Consider the following 22,356-nt stretch of genomic DNA (forward strand, 5'->3'; position numbering starts at 1 on the left):
GTACGAGCGGCAACTGTAACCGTGTCATGGCACTAACTAATAGCCGACTCAGTACGAGCGGTGACTGTAACCGCATCCCGGCACTAACTAACAGCCGACTCAGTACGAGCAACGACTGTAACCACATTCCAGTACTAACTAACAGCCAACTTAGTACTGATACACTGTTTAGCCAGCTGTCAGTTAGTGCCAAATCGTGGTTACAGCTGCCGCTCACATGTGACTGAAACCGAACCAGCCGCACCTCTATGACTGAAAGCCCAAGGTTGCTTAGAGGAATAAAGTTAATTTCCTGGACAGTAGTGTTTGGGGACTTGACAGGTTCCCTTTAAGATGTTTTGTGGCTGTAACCTACCAAAGTGTAAATAAAGAGAATCTGTCAGCAGGTTTTTGCTACCTCATCTGAGATCAGCATGATGTAGGCAATGAGATCCTGAATCCAACTTAGATTGCTGGGTGCAGCGGTTCTGGCACAATCGGAGCTTTTAGATATAGCAATGTAGCAGAGCTGAGAGAGCTGTCCTAGCCCATATTTGGCTCTCTATAGAGATTGTATATTGACAGTGAAGTGTCAGTGCACTGCGCGTGACATTGTAGTAAAATAAGCAAATAAACAACAAATCGGCCCTTTACAAGACAGGCATCCCTGAATTCTCTGTGTTAACCCTTGCAGCATGCTGTCTTCAGCTTACATAGTAAAATCCTGCCAACAGATTCCCTTTAAGCCTTATGATTGGCACATTAAAGGTTTTTAAATGGGAGCACAAAGCACTATTGTCCAATTTGTCCTTATTTAAAGGACAGATCCTTTTTTGCATACAGGCTTTTTTTGGGGTGTGTTGTCAATAAATGTCCCTAGCAAATCAGCCATTTTAATATTGAAAAAATAGATAAAGAAATCTTCTCTATGGGTCACAGGAGCTCAGCCATGTCAACCTTTTTTGTCTCACTAGCCTGTCTTTAGCTCTAAGACAACTGCATGCAGCAGGAACCTCCCCCCTATGAGTGCAATAGAACGGCAAGATTGATAAGTCTTTCCCCATTTAACGTTTACAGCAGTTTTTCAAATACAAATAGCAATTATAAACAGGCACCAAAAGCATGTTTTCTTCGGAATTTCAAAAAGGCAACATACAGAAATTGCCGCTAACTGACAAAGAGGGCAGTAGGGTCTTCGTACTTTAAACATGAATTTCTAGGTTTAGTGCTCATTTAGGACATTTTGCACCTGGTTCTGCCACTATATAGCATGACATATTGGCGAGATCATTGTAATACAGCTGTGCATTGGAATAAAATGTAATAAAACATCTGTTTGCTACCACAGACATTGAAGCACCTTCCACGTCTGTAACCACAATGACAAGCAGTCCAGTCATTCTTCCTAAAGTGATTGGTTCTTGGAAACCCAGAATGACTGGTTCTCGGAAATTTGTGTATGAAGATGACCCAAACCCTTCTGATTACATTGATACTTTAACAGGTGTCCCAAATGGTAAGGCCTTAAAGGGGAAGAACATAAACTGAGTGGAAATCTGCCATCACCACTTTTATCAGGCTTAGCCCCATCTAAATTTAAGTTTTGATTTTTGATGACTTGATGCTGATTCTTGGCCTTAGCTTCGCTGAGTGGAGATTTCATCTTCATGTGATAAGGCACTTACTACCTATGGAAGACTTGGCAGGTTTCCACTCAGGCATGGCAGTGTATTTATGATTTTCCTTACCGTATTTTTATATTATTTTATATTTTGTTTTATATTTTATGGAATTTTATTTATTTTATTTTTTTTGTCATACATTATGATATTCACATTTAAATACATGATTTTACATGATTTCTTTCTATTGCACATCATTATGTTTGCTCTACATACCTTCTTGAAATATTTATATGGGCAACCAACAAGGCCCTGGCACTTGCCACAAGTTAATAGGCACAGTAGACATCAATGAAAATAAATAAATAACAGTTGTGTATTCACTGAAAATACTAAACCATAAGACACAAGCAAAATATCTCCTGAAAGTTAATTTTATTTATGCATGATATAAATGAGACAAGATTAAGATAAATATATAAAGGGGAAGGATAATTCACAAAAGATAATATCAGTACATGACTTGAGGGTAAAAAAAATGCAGATGTATGTACTAGTAGTCAGATATATGAGACCAGCCAATGAAGTGATATGTGCTGTAATAAATATAAATAAATGGCTATATCAATAGATAATCACATAGCTATAGTGAGATATGATAAGTCAGAGCCATGTAGTATAAAGTGCCATGTGCTGTAACTAGTGATGAGCAAGCACTACCATGCTTGGTACTAGTGATGAGCGGGCACTACCATGCTTGGTACTAGTGATGAGCGGGCACTACCATGCTTGGTACTAGTGATGAGTGGGCACTACCATGCTTGATATTAGTGATGAGCGGGCGCTACCATTCTTGGGACTAGTGATGAGCGGGCACTACCATGCTCAGTACTAGTGATGAACGAGCACTACCATGCTTGGTACTAGTGATGAGTGAGCACTATCATGCTTGGGTACTCAGTACTAGTGATGAGTGAGCACTACCATGCTCATTTGCTTGGTACTAGTGATGAGCGAGCACTACCATGCTTTGGTGCCCGGTACTAGTGATGAGTGAGCACTACTATGCTCGGGTGCACAGTACTAGGGATGAGTGAGCACTACCATGCTCGGGTGCTTGGTACTAGTGATGAGCAAGCACTACCATGGTCTGGTGCTTGGTACTAGTGATGAGTGAGCGCTACCATGCTTGGGTGCTCGGTCCTTGTGATGAGTGAGCACTACCATGCTTGGGTGCTCAGTATTCGTAACAAGCAGTTGGGTGCTCAGATGGGCTCGTCTCCAGTACTCGACTATAATGGATGTCAATGGGGAGCTTGAGCATTTTTCCAGGAAATCTTCCGGAAAAATTTTTGAGTTCCCCATTGACTTACAGTATACTCGGTGCATGAGTCACTCCCATCTGAGCATCAAACTGCTTGTTACGAATACTGAGCACCCAAGCATGGTAGTGCTCACTCATCACTAGTACCGAGCACCTGAGCATGATAGTGCTGGCTCATCACTAGTACCGAGCATGGTCGTGCCCGCTCATCACTAGTACCAAGCACCTGAGCATAGTAGTGCTCGCTCATCACTAGTACCAAGCACCTGAGCATAGTAGTGCTCGCTCATCACTAGTACCAAGCACCTGAGCATGGTAGTGCTCGCTCATCACTAGTACCAAGCACCTGAGCATAGTAGTGCTCGCTCATCACAAGTTGTAACATAAAGCAATATGAAAGAGAACTGATTATGTATATTATAAACCTATGTAAACATGGCTAGTACAAACATATACAGCATGAAAGAATATTAGTGAAAATAGTATAGCATAGTAAGTACAAACCCCACAATCAATATAGGGGCATATATTTATTTTAATCTTGTATATCTAATATTAACGTTTATGCAATAATTTAATTGTGTGGCAAATTTATAGGTTTAAAAAAGTTAATAGACAAGTTAGACAATAATATAAATGATGCTTCCTAGGTAGACAGACAATTTGAGCAATGAATAGCTAATCATATGACTAATTCCATAATTATTTTTTGGAAAAACCCTGAAGAGGACATCACATAATAAGTGTGGTGATTTCTAAGTCACAGAAAAAGTGTATATCTTGCGCCTATTAAAATACAGCTTTAATATACAAAAATGTACTCCGAATTTAAACAGAGCTTGTTTAGTGTAGGCAAAAAGGTCACTAAAGGCCGCTTTACACGCTACGACATCGCTAATGCGATGTCGTTGGGGTCACGGAATTTGTGACGCACATAGCGATGTCACACCTATGCGTGTGACACCTATGAGCGATTTTGAATCGTCGCAAAAATGTTCAAAATCGCTCATCGGTGACATGGGGGTCCCTTCTCAAATATCGCTGCTGCAGCGTGTTCGATGTAGTTCGTTGCTCCTGCGGCAGCACACATCGCTCCATGTGACGCCACAGGAACGAGGAACCTCACCTTACCTGCCGCCGCCCGCAATGCGGAAGGAAGGAGGTGGGCGGGATGTTACGTCCCACTCATCTCCGCCCCTCTGCTTTGATTGGGCGGCCGCTTAGTGATGTCGTTGTGACGCCGCACGGACCACCCCCTTAGAAAGGAGGCGGTTCGCCGGTCACAGCGACGTCGCAGGGCAGGTAAGTAGTGTGATGGGTCCGGGTGATGTTGTGCGCCACGGGCAGCGATTTGCCTGTGTCGCACAACCGATGGGGGCGGGTACCCACGCTAGCGATATCGGTACTGATATCGCAGCGTGTAAAGTGTCCTTTAGTGAGACTCTTTTGATGATATTCGTGGTGTCCATTATTGATCCCCTTTGCCCCTTTTAAATCCAAAAACGTTCCTGCACAATTACCGGGCGCCTATGGTGCAGTTAGGCAAAGTATCCTTTTATCAGTCCGGACAGCTTTATAATGAACAGTTATTATGGAAACAAGAGAACCCCTTGAGATACAATAGTCGCCTACTTTGATTACTTGTGTAATGATAGCTATAACAAGTGTCTCTGTAGGACTGAACCGAGGACATGAAAAGTTGTTTAGTAACTTACTATATCCTCGTGTTATATACTAGGCACACCAAATATATCTATATAGCTGAATATATAATATTTCACTTACTCAGGATCCTAAACACATCAGTCTATTTCCTTTTTGACTACTTTTTTGAGTGCATGTATGTTTCATTGTATGCCATAATATCACTCTGCTTTTTACGTTACTTTTCACTTCACATTACGTTCTGCTTTTCTTGTTTCTTTTTCGTTCCTTTTGTTTTGTGTTCAAGTTTCCTAATTACTTTGCACACTGCCAGTAAAGTTGATAACCCGGAGCATTTCTTGCTAAATGTTCAAAGGCCTTCCCACTAACACAATCTACCCCTCTTTAGAATTTTAACATTTACTAATTCTTTGTCAAAAAAATATTGGGGGCAGAATGAAGTATTGAGCTCAAATGAGAGCAGACATCTTCATTTTCTCCAACTGTGTTAACTTCCAAACTTTTACTGTTTCTTTTATGCGTGAAGAACTTTGCTTCTTGTATGTCTGTGGTCGCCAACTTATCTTTCTGATAGTCATGAAAAATGAATGACTACTAATTTGAATGTTTTCCTTTTTAGGTTAGATTACACACATTAGTGTCTGAAATAAAATATATTTAGAGACTATAAATATGAAGAGCTTTAAACATATATTACCCCCTTTCCAAATATTGCCTTTATTGCATATTGCAATACAGAATAATTTCTAGTCTTTAAACAGAACCAGTCACCAGGTCAGAATGGGCAGTTTTTACTCTTCTTTAATTCCTGCTGCACCCTTGTGTATTTCATTTTTTTATAATTTTAATATCCACCTTACGTTTCCAGAGATATGGGCCTTGTTAGTCAGCTCTAATTTTTATAGTCTCTGTCAAGGGGACGTGACTCAAAATCCTCTGGGGCGTGTCTTTAGGCACTGCATTATATGAGCCACGCCTCTTAAGCGGGCTTTACACGCTGCGATCTCGCTAGCGAGATCGCAAGCGATCGTACCCGCCCCCGTCGGTTGTGCGACACGGGCAAATCGCTGCCCGTCGCACACAACCTCACTTACCCCCGTCACACGGACTTACCTATCCTGCAACGTCGCTCTGGCCGACGATCCGCCTCCTTTCTAAGGGGGCGAGTCGTGCGGCGTCACAGCGAGGTCACACGGCAGCCGTCCAATAGAAGCGGAGGGGCGGAGATGAGCGGGATGTAAACATCCCGCCCACCTCCTTCTTTCCGCATTGCCGGTGGAGGCAGGTAAGGAGATGTTCCTTGCTCCTGCGGTGTCACACACAGCGATGTGTGCTGCCGCAGGAACGAGGAACAGCATCGCTAATTAGAAGAGAACGATTTTTTTGTTTTAGGACGACCTCTCCGCGGCAAACGATTTTGGCTGCTTTTGCGATCGTTTTAGGTCGCACATAAGTGTCACACGCTGCGATATCGTTAATGACGCCGGATGTGCGTCACAAACAACGTGACCCCGACGATAAATCATTAACGATATCGTAGCGTGTAAAGCCCGCTTTAGTAAAGACCATAAAATGTTGCACTGAATAAAAAGGACTATATCTCTAGAACTGTATGGCGGATTTTAAAAATAAAAAAAATGGAATATTAAGGGGAGCAATGAGACTAAAATAGGAGCAAAAACTGACTTGGTGACAGGTTCCCTTTAAACAAAGTTCCTGAAGTGTTAGATATAAAGGTAACACCTGTCTATGCTTTATTGCACATGATCTATATATAGAGGGTATTCCTCTTTTATGAGCTAGAATATAGATTTGCTATGTAATTGTGATTTCCTGTAAAATAACTAAAATACTAACAATTCTAAAAATATAACTAACCAGCATAGGAAACGGTCCACACATGGACTGTAACATTACCATTATGGGCAAATTAAAAGACACCATTTTTCTGAGATTAACCTGTGAAGTGCAGCTCCTAATTTTTTTCATTTTCAACCAGCATAGGTGCTATAAAAACATTTGTCTACTGCCTATGCCCCCCATGTGGAGAGGTGTCCCTAGACTCCCCTTGATGCAGTTGGTCTTACTATATTACAGCTACAATATTGCTACCAATTTCTTCCAATAGTTTGACAGATCTAAAACTAACTGACTTGAACCATTAAATAATGTTTGTCCAAGTTATGTTATGTAAAATTAATCCATCAGTCCATAAAAACTTTATTCCATCGTAGGAAAACCATCTAATAATCAATTTGGTGGTTGTGGTAATGTGGTTGTGTAGGGATGGATTACGGAATGACTTGTAATTATTGGAAAAACACATGAATAGTGTTAAGCGAGTAGTTGACTATTCGTACTCGCTATGCTGTTAGCAAGTACTTTCCACTACTCGCATATTCGTTACGAATAGGGGGCGCAATGTAAGTCAATGGAAAATACCCGCTAAGTAGCGAGTTACCCGAAAGCCGTACTATTCGCTACTCGCATGAAAAGTACGGCTTTCGGGTTACTCGCTACTTAGTGGGTATTTCCCATTGACTTACATTGCACCAGCTACTTGTAACGAATACGCTAGTAGCGCACAGTACTCGCTAAAAGCATAGCGAGTACGAATAGTTAACTACTCGCTGAACACTACACATGAAGTCTTCACCACTCTTGAATTTTGGGTACGATAAAGGATGAATCATCTGTTTGTATGAAGTATTAGTTCATGCAGTAGTTCAGTAATCCAGTTTACACGGACAAGCCTAGGGCTGAATACTTCAAGAATTAATATTAGTTCCTGACATGAACCCAATACAAATGCAGATACGGGATATGGGGAGCTCATACAGTGCCTACAAGTAGTATTCAACCCCCTGCAGATTTAGCAGGTTTGATAAGATGCAAATAAGTTAGAGCCTGAAAACTTCAAACAAGAGCAGGATTTATTAACAGATGCATAAATCTTACAAACCAACAAGTTATGTTGCTCAGTTAAATTTTAATAAATTTTCAACATAAAAGTGTGGGTCAATTATTACTCAACCCCTAGGTTTAATATTTTGTGGAATAACCCTTGTTTGCAATTACAGCTAATAATCGTCTTTTATAAGACCTGATCAGGCCGGCACAGGTCTCTGGAGTTATCTTGGCCCACTCCTCCATGCAGATCTTCTCCAAGTTATCTAGGTTCTTTCGGTGTCTCATGTGGACTTTAATCTTGAGCTCCTTCCACAAGTTTTCAATTGGGTTAAGGTCAGGAGACTGACTAGGCCACTGCAACACCTTGATTTTTTCCCTCTTGAACCAGGCCTTGGTTTTCTTGGCTGTGTGCTTTAGGTCATTGTCTTGTTGGAAGATGAAATGACGACCCATCTTAAGATCCTTCATGGAGGAGTGGAGGTTCTTGGCCAAAATCTCCAGGTAGGCCGTGCTATCCATCTTCCCATGGATGCGGACCAGATGGCCAGGCCCCTTGGCTGAGAAAAAGCCCCACAGCATGATGCTGCCACCACCATGCTTGACTATAGGGATGGTATTCTTGGGGTCGTATGCAGTGCCATCCAGTTTCCAAACGTCACGTGTGTGGTTGGCACCAAAGATCTCGATCTTGGTCTCATCAGACCAGAGAACCTTGAACCAGTCTGTCTCAGAGTCCTCCAAGTGATCATGAGCAAACTGTAGACGAGCCTTGAAAGTAAAGGTACCTTACGGGCTCGTCTGGAACGGAGACCATTGCGGTGGAGTACGTTACTTATGGTATTGACTGAAACCAATGTCCCCACTGCCATGAGATCTTCCCGGAGCTCCTTCCTTGTTGTCCTTGGGTTAGCCTTGACTCTTCGGACAAGCCTGGCCTCGGCACGGGTGGAAACTTTCAAAGGCTGTCCAGGCCGTGGAAGGCTAACAGTAGTTCCATAAGCCTTCCACTTCCGGATGATGCTCCCAACAGTGGAGACAGGTAGGCCCAACTCCTTGGAAAGGGTTTTGTACCCCTTGCCAGCCTTGTGACCCTCCACGATCTTGTCTCTGATGGCCTTGGAATGCTCCTTTGTCTTTCCCATGTTGACCAAGTATGAGTGCTGTATACAAGTTTGGGGACGGTCTTAATTAGTCAGAAAAGGCTGGAAAAAGAGATAATTAATCCAAACATGTGAAGCTCATTGTTCTTTGTGCCTGAAATACTTCTTAATACTTTAGGGGAACCAAACAGTATTCTAGTGGTTTGAGGGGATGAATAATTAATGACCCTCTGAATAAACTTTTCTCAATTTAAAAAAAAAAGAAACATCATTATTTTTTGCTGCAGTGCATTTCACACTTCCAGGCTGATCTACAGTCCAAATGTCGCAATGCCAAGTTAATTCCGAATGTGTAAACCTGCTAAATCTGCAGGGGGTTGAATACTACTTGTAGGCACTGTACATGAACCTTGGTGGTGTGTCCTAAGTAAAACAGTTCTGCAAATGTGAGTGGTCTAAACATATCTTTACACAGATGAGATGGGCTACTCTCTAATTTGTAGGTCTGTGGTTACTTATTCTTGACAGTATAGGTTACATTCAGTCACTAACTTGATGGGACAGTTATATGTCTTTTGTGATGGCAGCTTTCTTTCTCCATGTGACTCAGTATTGCAGTCATTTTACCATATTGCTGCAGATCAGAATTACATCAGCAATAATAAAATCCACAAAGAATGACATGAATATATTTAAAAATTATTGGCCATAAAAGTTCTGAAATGTGGAAATGCTGATATACATTCCAAGGGCAACTCTAAATTCATTGTAAAATATTAAGAACTAAATTGGCTGCATTACAATGGTCTTTGGAAGTATATTTGATTGTGGTATTTCTATAAAAGACGTTAAAAACTGAGTGTGTGTCCACTAATGGTAATAACCTTCCTCTTTCTGATTTTCTGCCTGACTTTCCTTCAGCCTTATTAAGTGGTTGTGCTCTGCTTTTTCTGCCTTCTCTGTGTAATCATATCACAGCAGCTAAAATCTCATTAGCATAAGTAAATGTGGGTGGAAGCACAGATTTAAGATCCATTTACAGTCCACTATTATCATGTGTTCCTAGGAGCGCTCGTCTCTTGATAATCTTGCAATTTAAACAGGCTACCGATCATCTGCCAAATGAGCAAAGCGCTTGTTCATCAGGTGAAATGATCTTTAGTGCGGCACAAAAGCCAGCGCATCGTCTTGTATAAGCAGCATATGTGCTGCCGAGAAGAATGGTGGCCCGTGCCCACTGAACAATCTATTACAGACTGTACAGATCACATATGCAGAGCAGTCTGGCCATGTATACAGGATACTATGCCAATAGACACATGACCTGTTCAGAGTCTTAACTCTGCGAATCTCCGCAACGTAAACAGAACATTACAGAACAGACCACTACAAATCACACTAAGACTAGAGCTCAAATTAGGGACAGGCCATAACACGTTAACACAATTTACATGGATTATTTGAGTATGGGTTCTATAATACCCTTTCCAATATTGAGGAAAGGGTATTATAGAACGCTGATGAGAGGGAGCGCAGCGCTGCTTCTCATCATTTACAACATATTCTGTACTATGGGAATAACACTTCTATCCATCCTGTTTATCAGGAGACAGTTAGTTAATGATGATTGACAGTTCCAATCACCGGTATAGTCATGCAACTGGCCCAAACTATGCTCTCTCTAACGCTGTAAGGAGAGCTATATTTGCATTTGAAGCAACAGAGGATTGTGAGGACAATGACGCTAGCCAGATCCTGCAATTCAGCCAGATCCTGCAATTCAGCCAGATCCTGCAATTCAGCCAGATCCCGCAATTCAGCCAGATCCTGCAATTCAGCCAGATCCCGCAATTCAGCCAGATCCCGCAATTCAGCCAGATCCTGCAATTCAGCCAGATCCTGCAATTCAGCCAGATCCTGCAATTCAGCCAGATCCCGCAATTCAGCCAGATCCTGCAATTCAGCCAGATCCTGCAATTCAGCCAGATCCTGCAATTCAGCCAGATCCTGCAATTCAGCTAGATCCCGCAATTCGGCCAGATCCTGTAATTCAGCCAGATCCTGCAATTTAGGCCTAAGACACACGGCATGAAAATCGGACCGAGTGGAATGATATAAAACATCGCATTCCACTCGGACCAATGTTACCCTATGTGCCATCACCAATGAGTGATTATTTTCTCAGCCCTAATCGGACCGAGAAAACAATCGCAGGGTGCTACGATTGTAATGCGAGTCTCTTTCCAAAAATCTCACTGCACTCGCAGTACACCAGTGTACCGCGAGTGCAGGGCAGGAATGTCAATTGCCGGCAATGGAGGAGAGAGGGAGATAAATCTCTCCCTCTCCTCCGCAGCGCCAGCCCGCTCCTCCTCAGCACTGGCCCGCCCCACCTCAGAGCCGGCCCGCCCCCCGCAGCTGAGGTCCGATCGCATGATCGAACCTCAGTCGCAGTGACACTCGTTTGACACGCAGCTCCCGCTGTGCTGCCTGCGTGAGCCGAGTGTCATGCGAGGATCGCATTAGTCCCCGTGTGGCCCTGGCGTTAGCCAGACCCTGCAGTTTAGCCAGATCCTGCAATTCAGCCAGATCCTGCAACTTAGCCAGACCCTGCAGTTTAGCCAGATCCTGCAATTCAGCCAGATCCTGCAACTTAGCCAGATCCTGCAGTTGAGCCAGATTCTGAAATGCAGCCATATCCTGAAATTCAGTCATCTTTAGAGCAGTGCAAACAAGATCTATAGCAAAGAGCTTGTAAGCACTATATTCCTTGGCTAGGACATTGGTCACCACTGATAGACAAGAACACAAATTCATACATTCTTGTGAATGAAGATAATTTTTAATAAGTTAATTGCAAAGTTGCTTGTTGCAAAATCCCTTTAAATAAGACTTGACTTTCTAAGTTTCCAAAGATACAGACTGTTACCTGACATTGTATGCTCCATAGCAAGCACAAACAATATTGTCACTAAGTCTGTTGTAGCTGTCACTCGGTTTTATTTTCAGCTTCATCATTTACCCTTTCCAGTTTGTTTTCTATCTTGATTGACACAAGGACTGATAGAAAAGAAAATGAGAACAGAATGCAAATGATTCCATTAAGATAAACACATTTAATGAGCTGCCTCCAGTTTGAAGACTGTTGATTTGTTCTAAATTGTGCAGATATTTCCTAAAACTTGACATCTATTTATTTTAACAGGTGTAAGATGGGAAGTACAGTCAGGAGAATCTAACCAAATGGTCCATATGAATGTTCTGATCACTTGTGTCCTCGCTGCCTTTGTTCTCGGAGCGTTTATTGCAGGAGTGGTTGTCTACTGTTATCGGGAGATGTTTGCACGGAAATCCAGAAAGATACACAAAGATGCAGAGTCTGCCCAATCCTGTACAGACTCAAGTGGAAGTTTTGCCAAACTGAATGGCTTATTTGACAGCCCAGTTAAAGAATATCAGCAAAGCATTGATTCACCTAAACATTATACCAATATTTTGACTAGTAGGAAGGATTTGCCACCCACTGGGGACACCAAATCCATATTGATGGACAGTCAAGGACAACCACCAGAACTAGCTGCACTTCCTACTCCAGAATCTACTCCAGTGCTTCAGCAAAAAAGCTTACAGCCCATTAAAAACCAGTGGGAAAAGGCACAAAATAACCTAAACATTTCACGTAAAGAAACTCCTCTTAAGAGTCCACAGTTTTTTCCTTCAAGTCCGCCTCCCCATTCGCCTTTAGCTCACGGACAAATCCCAAGTGCAGTTGTTCTTCCAAATGCCACTCATGATTATAATACATCATTTTCCAATTCAAATGCACACAAATCGGATAAAAAACTCCACAATATTGAGCATTCTTTGGTAAAGCAGCCTACCAAAAGAGATCGTCGTTCTGTGGATACTAGAAACACATTGAATGACTTCTTAAAACATCTCAATGAATCCCAAGGAAATCCCAAAGCTTTGATGGCAGATATTCAAGTGGCTCATCAAAATTCACATCAGCCTCCACATCAAACGTTAATGCTCGATACAATGGGCAATATGTCTGAAATACCACCTAAAGTTCCAAACAGGGAGGCATCCTTATACTCCCCCACCTCAACTCTTCCACGTAATAGCCCAACAAAACGAGTGGATGTGCCTTCCACCCCAAGTGGGCAAATGACATCTTTAGAATCACAAAGAGGTTATCATAAAAACTCTTCACAGAGGCATTCTATATCAGCAATGCCTAAAACTATGAACTCACCAAATGGTGTTTTAATATCAAGACAGTCCAGTGTTAATAGAGGTGGTTATATGCCTCCAAGTCCTAACCCAAGGATGGACTACATGCAAGGAACACCTGTTATTGTTCATCAACAGACTTCATTGTCACGGCAAAGCAGTTACACGGGACACGGAACTCTCCCTCGTATGGGAATAAAGAGGACACCATCTATAAAACCGGATGTGCCACCGAAACCCTCATTTGCTCAGCAAAATACAGTTAGACAGCTAAACAAATATAGCTACTGAGATATATCACCTTGGATAAAAAGTGTATGGTTATACGGCATAGTGTTATAAAGGACCTATTAGGCAGAGACATGCTTGCCGAATCTGTCCCTAAGTGGCCAAAGAAGCTGTCATTAGTTTGGCAACATCGAGTTGTGCCAAACACAGGAACTTCAGAACAAGCTGGGTAGGAACAAAGCAAAGGAAAGTGCTGGTCATTTTGCTTCTTTTGTTGGAGAAATGTAGCACAGTGGAAGCTACTTCCGTTACTGATTCAGTACCAAGTTTTAAAAATATACTTGAAAAAAAACGGGATTTCATTTTAAACTGCCGCAGTGTGTAGCCATCCCATTAAATGTGAACATTTATATGTATGCATTCACCTTGCCTCTTGCACAAGTGTCACAAAAAGTGTCCCAGTTGTAAAAGTTTGCAACATTTTTGTTGTCTCACGCCTAAAACATACCCTCAGTCTTCAGTGGCTTCACAACGAATGCCACAAATGGTTTTGGTGTGTGTGTTTTATGTGTGTGTGCATAACTGTTCCATACACACAAACACGTGCACGTTAAGATTCTCATTCTATACTAATGAACTGTTTACATTGAGCATGTCTGAACAAACAGTTGATTTCCTTCCACAAGTATTCTGCTGGTTGTGCAACTGAGGGCGTCAATCTTCTCCCCCTTTTTTTGCCTTCCAGATAATTAACTTGGCTGAACATGGTACCTCGTGCAAGAATGTAAAGATTTCTTAGACTTGTTATGCTGCTATTTAGACAATATTGTATAATCCACTGGATATCATGGGGAGAATTTATGTTCATGCTTTGTTCCTTCTTGGTATCAGTTGGCCACTGTGAATTAAGACCATATGTTGTACCAGGTGGTGAAGAAGGATCAGAATGGCTAGTACTAGAAAAGAATACTTATTAATAAAGCTTCCATGAAAGAATTGCAGGCCTCCTAACATGACATTATACAATGATGTAGGGTGTGTAGACTGGGGCACCTTATGTGCAGCAGTGACGTGTCATCCTGAGCCGTGCTTACAGAAGCTGGACACAGAATGGAGGACATTGAGGGCAGTCTAATGGTAACATCAGGAGATAAATGGATCCTAATGTTGTATCTTTAGCCCATGTGACATTTGCAGTTATTACTACAGCCATCTGCAATTACACAAAAGTTGCATTCATAAGATTCACTTTCAGGGTGAGAATCTACTGTTGTCATGTTGTCTAATCCCATTAAAGCTCCTGAATCCAACAATGAAGCCAAGATATCTCCATACTTCATAGTGTATTCTTCAGAAATAAGCTGCGCTACCTTTTATTACGAGGGGGAAATGTTTATGTGTGTGTATATATGTTACCAGCCATCAAGGGAGAGTAATACTAATCAAGCACTAAAACATGTGAGCTATAGATTTCTAGCAGTGTTTCTGTCTGTAGAAGAAGTTTCAATGAGCGCGAAACCTTTGACAACTCACCCCGTATATGACAGCAACTGGTAACGGTTAAATAAATATCTATGCAAAAGTGTACATTGTATACACTCGATGTTCAGCAGCGGATGTTCATTAGTAAACGGAGGTAGGGGAAATAAAATGCACCAAAAGAAATAGTACCCCCACCCAACCACAGCCTTATTTCACATATATTTCACTAATCATGTTGATTGATGCTTTTTAATAGCCAATTTCATTTTAGGTTGAATAGTTCTTTCAAGAGTCTTTTTTTCGAAAATGATTTTCATCCTTAAGATCTCGTTTTATGCAGTGGTAAACCAGTTTGGTAGTGCTGGATTGCTTTGCCTTTCAGATCCCTGGCAAAGATCTGGAGATACTGTTATATATAATGTTGCCTAAAAACTGTCCTGTCAAGCACTGCCCACCTACACACCGTCTGCCAACCGTGACATTAGAAGCACCTATCCTCCATCACCTCAAAGAAGGCTCTGGGGTTTAGTCATTGAAAAACAGCTCCATCTTACAACACCTTGTTTCTCCAGAGTGAATCCATGGCATGAAAGCAGTATGGTCCTCTGTTAAAGTTGGCTCAACCTACTGAAGTTTCGGCAGGAACTAGACAAGCATCTACTGTATATGAAACCTCCCCATTCTCCCAGGGTAAAGGGAACCTGTCACCAGGTTTTTACCTTAGAAGCTGCAGCTAGCACCAGTGAGCCCTTATATACAGTATTCCAGAATGCTGTATATAAGAGGCCGGGCTGTGTAAAGTAAAAAACAGCTTTATAATACTCACCTAGGAGGCGATCCGGTCCAATGGGTGTCAGTGCTCTCGGTCTGGCGCCTCCTTTCTTCTTGCGATCGCTGTCTTTCTGCCCAGCCCCATGTGCATGGGCTTCACTGCGCTTCTGTACATGCGCACTTTGATCTGCCTTGCTGAGAGCAGAGCAAAGTACTGTAATGCGCAGACACGAGAAAAGGTCAAAGACTGCCCACGCATGCGCACTACAGTACTTTGATCTACCCTCAGCCTGGTAGATCAACATGCACATGCGTAGGAGCGCAATGTAGACCTCTCTGTGAACGATGCAGGACGCGCCATACACATGGGCTGGGCAGGAGGATGGCAATCTCACAAGATGCTGGTGGCGCTAGACTGAGAGCAGCGACACCCATCGGACCGCCCCCCTAGGGGAGTATTATAAAGGTGTTTTTTAGGTTATACAGGGTGGCCTGGGCTCTTACATACAGCATTCTGGAATGCGGCATATATGAGCTCACTGGTGGTGGCCGCAGCTCAAAAGGGAAAAACCTGGTGACAGATTTCCTTTAAAAGAAGAATAGAGCAGTTGAATTTCAACATGTCCCATTCTTCTGCTCTCAAGGAGAAAAGCCAGCACCAGAAATCTCTGCCAATCACTTTCTATCCCTTCCATTTTAAGAACACATATACACTCGGCTGAACTTATCCTGCATGTATATAAAAGGCAGGTCATGGCCACTACATAACGTGTATAATCAGCCTTAACTTCCAAAAGGTAGGTAGTTCAACACTAATCAACCTACATACATACGGTGCTCAATTAGCACAGACTTTTAGTGGAAATATTGATTATATAAAAACAGCTGATGTTTTTAAAGAATTTATTTAATGCCTTTAATAATGAGAAAGCACCTAATATACATTCTAATTCTTGATGTAAGAAAAAGTGTGCCCTAAGTAATATAATGACCTAAAGAGGACCTTTCACTGTATTTTTGTATGCGAACTGAGTATCTCCTCCAATTACTGCAGCTCCACTAATTCTGGAACATTTTTTCTTCTATTTCCGCGGCCTACACTCAGTTGTTTAAAGGAGAATTTTCACCTACTTTACTGAGGATATAACTTTGGAACAGAAGGGCATAAAAGAAAAAGAAAATCTGTCCCAGAATCAGTGGAGCAGCACTAATTGGAATAGGCACTCAGTTTAAAGGGAACCTGTCACAACTTTTTTGGACTATAAGCTGCGGCCACCACCCAGGCCGGGGGTATAACATAAAAAACACTTTATAATACTTACCTAATGGTCACGCTGTGGGCCTTATGGGCGTCTCCGTTGTCCGGTGCCAGCGCCGCTTCTTTCGGCCATCTTCGTCCTCTTTCTGAAGCCTGGGTGCATGATGCGGCTACGTCATACACACTCGCCGGTCCTGCGCAGGCGCACTACAATACTTTGATCTGTCATGCTCAGGACCTGAATGCCGGCAAGTGTGTATGACGACAGACCCGTCATGCACCACGGCTAGAGAAGAAGGAGAACAAAGATGGCCAAAAGAGGCGGCGCTGGCACCGGACAACGGAGATGCCCATAAGGCCCACAGCGCGACCGTTAGGTAAGTATTATAAAGTGTTTTTTATGTTATACCCCCCGGCCAGGGCTCTTATGTACAGCATGTTAGAATGCAGTATATAAGAGCCCGGTGGTGGTGGCCGCAGCTTATAGTCGGAAAAAGTGGTGACAGGTTCCCTTTAAATTAAAAAAAAAAATCTTGCTGCACCATTTTCCAAACAATTTGTGTTTGAGCTGAAATTGGAATAATCTGGAGACCGTTGCGATAAGGTTACGGAATAGAACATGTCTACCACTGCCCAGACTACAATAGGAAGTGTACCAGTAGTGCAATGACAGTATGTGTATTTCATGTATGAGTGGTTTTATGGGTCATGCCGGCAATGACAATGTTCTGTAAATATATGTGAGGGTACCTGAATCTGTGCATTTTGTGCCTTATTCATGAAAATACAATTTATGATAGTATGTAAAGTGTCTTCTGTATAGCACACTATATTTTCTGAGCGTCAGAAACATTTGGGAAAAGCCCAATTGACCTTTATATAGGACACCATATATTCCGATCTGCTCCAGAACAATAAGGGATCAATCCTAAGTAAGGGAATACAACTCAGCTAATGCAACTCCATCAAGTACCTCTCTGTGACTGATGTTTAACGCAGATGTCTTTTTTAACTTGTATAGATGCACTTAACCATAAGGTTTATTGCTCATACACAGACTGTTCTGAAGGCAGAGGGTGCGTTCGTAAAGGATCCTACAACTAAATCATGTCTAACAAGACTCTATTTTTTAAACCAGAAGGAAACAGAATTCATTCTCACTATTTTTGTTCTAGAAAACGTATCTATTAAAAATACAAAAAAAATTGTCAAGCTGTGTTTCTCGTGGCCAAAGCTGAGAACTCTTAATTTTTTAGATTTGGGGCAATACTTTAATTTAATTAATACCAGTTATGCAATATATGTCTATGTTGTCACTCATTTCTTTAAGTGAAAATGCTGATGTGTTTTCATGTGTAAGATTGTGGTCGCGAGCACTAGAGACTGGAAAAGTCAAGCCACAAACTTAACCCGGATAACATTGTACTGCCTTGTAGACCGTAACGTGAGATCAGTATTTATGTTGATGTTTCTAACATTCAATCTAGGCTAAAAAAAGAAAAAAAAATATTAATTTCATTAAAAAAAAGTGCTTTATCCATTTGTGCAAAAGGTAAAAGCAGATTGTATCTTTTTTATATTCGTCCAGCATATAAAGGTAACCTTTGAAATAAGTTGCTCTATCTTGTTCTGTAGAGTACTTTAACGTGTAGATATCTTGTAAAGTTGTATTGTGAATGTGTAAATAATTCTGTACTTTTGGGTTTTTAACACCGCATGTAAAGTTAAAATAAAATACTCAAGTGAAAAAAATATTTGGGCCTTAATGTTTATACTCTGGAAAAAAAAAGAGAAAAAAAGATGAACATAGAAGAAAGGCAATCACTAAACAAATGACATATACAGGATTATTTACATGATCGTTACTGCATGAAGAGGAAGCATGGTCATGGTTAGAAATATGACTGATGTATTGCTATCATTGATCTGCGTGCATGAACAGCTTCCAGGGTTAGGGTTAGTTTCTGATGCCTGAATTGCTGACATGTTTGTATCCCTGGACAAAAAGATGTATGTGGTTGTAGAGGAGACTGGGTTTAATGTCACGCTTTTCACCAATTGCAGGAAGCAGATAGGGTTAACCCATGTCTTTTTATTTAAACAAGAACAGGTCTACGCGTTTCAAGGGACTCAGCCCTCTTCCTCAGGACATGTGTTAATGACAGGATAAACCTGAGTCCCTTGAAACGCGTAGACCTGTTCTTGTTTAAATAAAAAGACATGGATTAACCCTACCTGCCTCCTGGAATTGGTGAAAAACGCGGCATTAAACCCGGTCTCCTCTACAACCACATATACCGATATATTTCGGGGCTGCAGCAGATTCATCCTGTGATCGCGCCAATATAGGAGTTGTGACTGGCACAACCCCTATAGGTGAGTCTTTCCATTGCCTTCTTTTCATACTGTTTATCAGTTAAGACTCTTACGCTTTCTTGTCCACAGTTTGTCCCTTGAGACAAAAAGATGGACAGCACTGCCAAAATGCAGTCTGAAAAGGTACAAAACTGAACATGACATATAATAACAAAAAAAACCACAGTTGCACTCTGAAATGCTAAATCATGCAAACAATGAATGCAAGAATATAGATATACATTACGTTTTAAGGAAATCTAGGAAAAATTGAGATATTTAGCATACAAAAATGGCCATTTCTATCTGCCCAGTAGCCAGATTCCTACTTGTCAATACACATGGAGATTTGTAACCCTGAGAGAGGCTTCAATTCAGTGTAGGTTTACAGAATATGAGATATGCCTTGATGTGGCTACTGGGCAGATATCGAAATGGCCATTTTTGTACACTAAATATTTCAATTTTTTCCTACGTTTTCTTAAGCAGTAATGCATATCCGCTGAGTATTCTTGCATTCATTTGTTTGTATGATTTAGCATTACAGAGTGAAACTGTCTTTTTTTGTTTAAATTTGTATCCCTGCAACTTCACTTTCCAAAACCATGTCAGCATCCTTTATCTCATAGTTTGGGAGGTAAGTTTTTTTAATGTAGTGAAAACATTGACAAAAAAGAAGTCAACTTAATTTGGCTGCAATGGTACAAAACCACCATATTAAATTGGCAATAAAATCAGAGACATGAACAGAGCCTGTTGATAAAGCTCTGTTCATTGCTTGTTCAGCGTGTGATCCCAGTGTATATACCATGGAAATGTACTTAGACTTGCTATCAGACATAAACATTGTACTGAGCCATACATAGAATAGTAAAAAGTTAGTACATTTTATTAAAGAGAATCTGTGAGCAGGTTTTTGCCACCTCATCTGTGATCAGCGTCATGTAGGCAAAGAGATCCTGAATCCAACTATGGAACAGAATAATGTAAAAGATCCAGCTGGACTCCAAGGGGATGAATAAAAATGCTTCTTTATTTGTAACTTGGTTAAAAATAAATATCCATATTTCAAATGAAAACACCGGCTTGTGCACACTGATGAATGGCAGATGTATACCACAACGCGTTTCAGCGGAACGCCTTCCTCAGGTCCTCGCCGAAACGCTTTGTGGTATACATCTGCCATTCATCAGTGTGCACAAGCCCGTGTTTTCATTTGGAATATGGATATTTATTTTTAACCAAGTTACAAATAAAGAAGCATTTTTATTCATCCCCTTGGAGTACAGCTGGATCTTTTCCATTGTTCTGTTCCATTACCTTCTCAGCTTGCTGCTGTAATCCGTGCCGGACTAAAGGACATTAACAGGAGGATATATTCAGGCTTGTCTCTGCAGTGGTGAGCGGTTTTTGTTCTTTTCTCTGAATCCAACTATGTATCACTTAGATTACTGGGTGCAGTCGTTCTGACACAATCAGAATTTTTAGATTTAGCCATGTAGCAGAGCTGCCTAGCACACACCAGGCTCTTTATAGAGATTGTACAATGACAGTGAGGGCCAGTAAGAGGAGCGGGCGTGCAGGACTGCCATGAACATGACTTTGTTTAAGCAGCAGGACTTCTCATTGATTGGTTTACAAACATAGCAAATAAACAACAGGACCTTGACAAAACAGGAATCCCTGAATTCTGTTTTAACCCTTGCAGCATGCTGTCTTCAAATTATATAGAAAAAACCTGCTGATAGATTCCCTTTAAGAAAATTACTACTGTATTTAGTTCAAGACGATAAAATGACCTACTCATTATGGACCACTGTTATAACTATTTTGGTACATACTTCTTTAAATTGTAATACAATGTACCACTACTCACATTATTACTAATACCCATGCAAACAATTGAACAATGTCCAATTCCCAGAAACAGAGGGCACATAATTGACTTATATGTAACAGCGCCAATTCTTCTAGGCCTGAAAGGAACATGTTTGCAACATATTGCGACATCTATCTTTTTCCATTCTTCAAGAACGACCTCTTATAGAGCCTGGATGCTGGATGGAGAGTGATGTTCAACTTGTCTCTTCAGAATTCCCCATAGGTGTTTTGGTTAGATTCAGATCAAGAGATACTTAGCTACTGAATTACTTTCACTCTGTTCTTTAGAAATACAACTGCGGCTTTAGATCTGTGTTTTGGATCATTGTCATGTTGGGAAAGTGCACGTCTATCAAGGGCACGGAGTGATGGAAGCATCTTCTCTTTCAATATAGAGCAGTACATCTGTGAACTCATGATACTATCAATGAAATGTAGCTTTCAGACACCGACACATCTCATGTAGCCTCACATAAGGAGACTGCTATTACCACATTTCACTGTAGGCCCCATGCATTTTTCTTTGTACTTGTAATAATTATAATGGATAACTCAGGAATCTATTTGCGTGGAGCAAAGAGACAACTGAACCCAGTATACAGGTGATAAAGTTTGTATTGTAACACAATAAGCGTGTTACATGTGATAAGCAAACAAGTACAGAGGAAAAACAATCAACAATCAACACAGTGAAAATATCTATGAAACCTTTAACCCCTTAACGACCGCGGGCCGTAAAATTACGTCCTAAATGACATAATCTTACTGCCCGCGGTCCTCCGGCGGCAGCATGCCGCGATCGGCACACATCTCAGCTGATTTTCACAGCTGAGATGTGTGCCTGCTAGGCACGAGCAGAATCGTTATCTGCTCGTGCCGATTAACCCCTTATATGGCGCTGTCAATACATGACAGCGCCATTATAAGCGCAATCGCGGTAAAGTTTTTACTTACCGCCGAAACCGGAAGTCACGTGACGCGATCACGTGACTCCCGATAGTTGTCATGGTAGTACAGGGTCATGTGATGACTCCTGTACTACACATGAATTGGTTTCACTTTCGCTGTGCCCGGGGCACAGCAAAAGAGAAAGACAGCGTATCTGCTGTTTACAGCCTTCCAGCTGTGATCAGCAGATACTGCAGAGCGATCGGAATGCTGATCGCAATAGCCCCCTAGGGGGACTAGTAAAATAAAAAAAAAAAGTAAAAAAATAAGTTTTAAAAAATTAATAAAAAACAAAAAAACCTAAAAGTTCAAATCACCCCCCATTCGCCCCATTGAAAATTAAAGGGTTAAAAAAATAAAAAATATACACACATTTGGTATCGCCGCGTTCAAAAACGCCCGATCTATCAAAATATAAAATCAATTAATCTGATCAGTAAACGGCGTAGCGGCAAAAAAATTCCAAACGCCAAAACGACGTTTTTTTGTCGCCACAACTTTTGCGCAAAATGCAATAAGAGGCGATCAAAACGTAGCATCTGCGCAAAAATGGTACCGTTAAAAACGTCAGCTCGAGACGCAAAAAATAAGCCGTCA

General features: G+C 41.4%; 1 protein-coding gene across 3 annotated transcripts in view; it reads left to right on the forward strand.

The window, feature by feature from the left end:
- SEMA6D (semaphorin 6D) overlaps nt 1-14,060 on the forward strand; it is a 111,483-nt gene extending 97,423 nt beyond the window's left edge. For 2 of the 3 annotated variants that reach the window (XM_075345797.1, XM_075345798.1), the window contains one exon: nt 11,806-14,060. In XM_075345797.1, coding sequence (XP_075201912.1) covers nt 11,806-13,127 — 1,322 coding nt within the window. In that variant the 3' untranslated portion in view covers nt 13,128-14,060. Of the gene's footprint in view, nt 1-1,327; nt 1,496-11,805 lie in introns of all 3 variants that reach the window. The other variant, XM_075345796.1, reaches the window with a different exon arrangement.
- Nucleotides 14,061-22,356: the final 8,296 nt, after the last annotated feature.

This window comes from Anomaloglossus baeobatrachus, chromosome 4, assembly GCF_048569485.1.
Source record: "Anomaloglossus baeobatrachus isolate aAnoBae1 chromosome 4, aAnoBae1.hap1, whole genome shotgun sequence".
NCBI lineage: Eukaryota > Metazoa > Chordata > Amphibia > Anura > Aromobatidae > Anomaloglossus > Anomaloglossus baeobatrachus.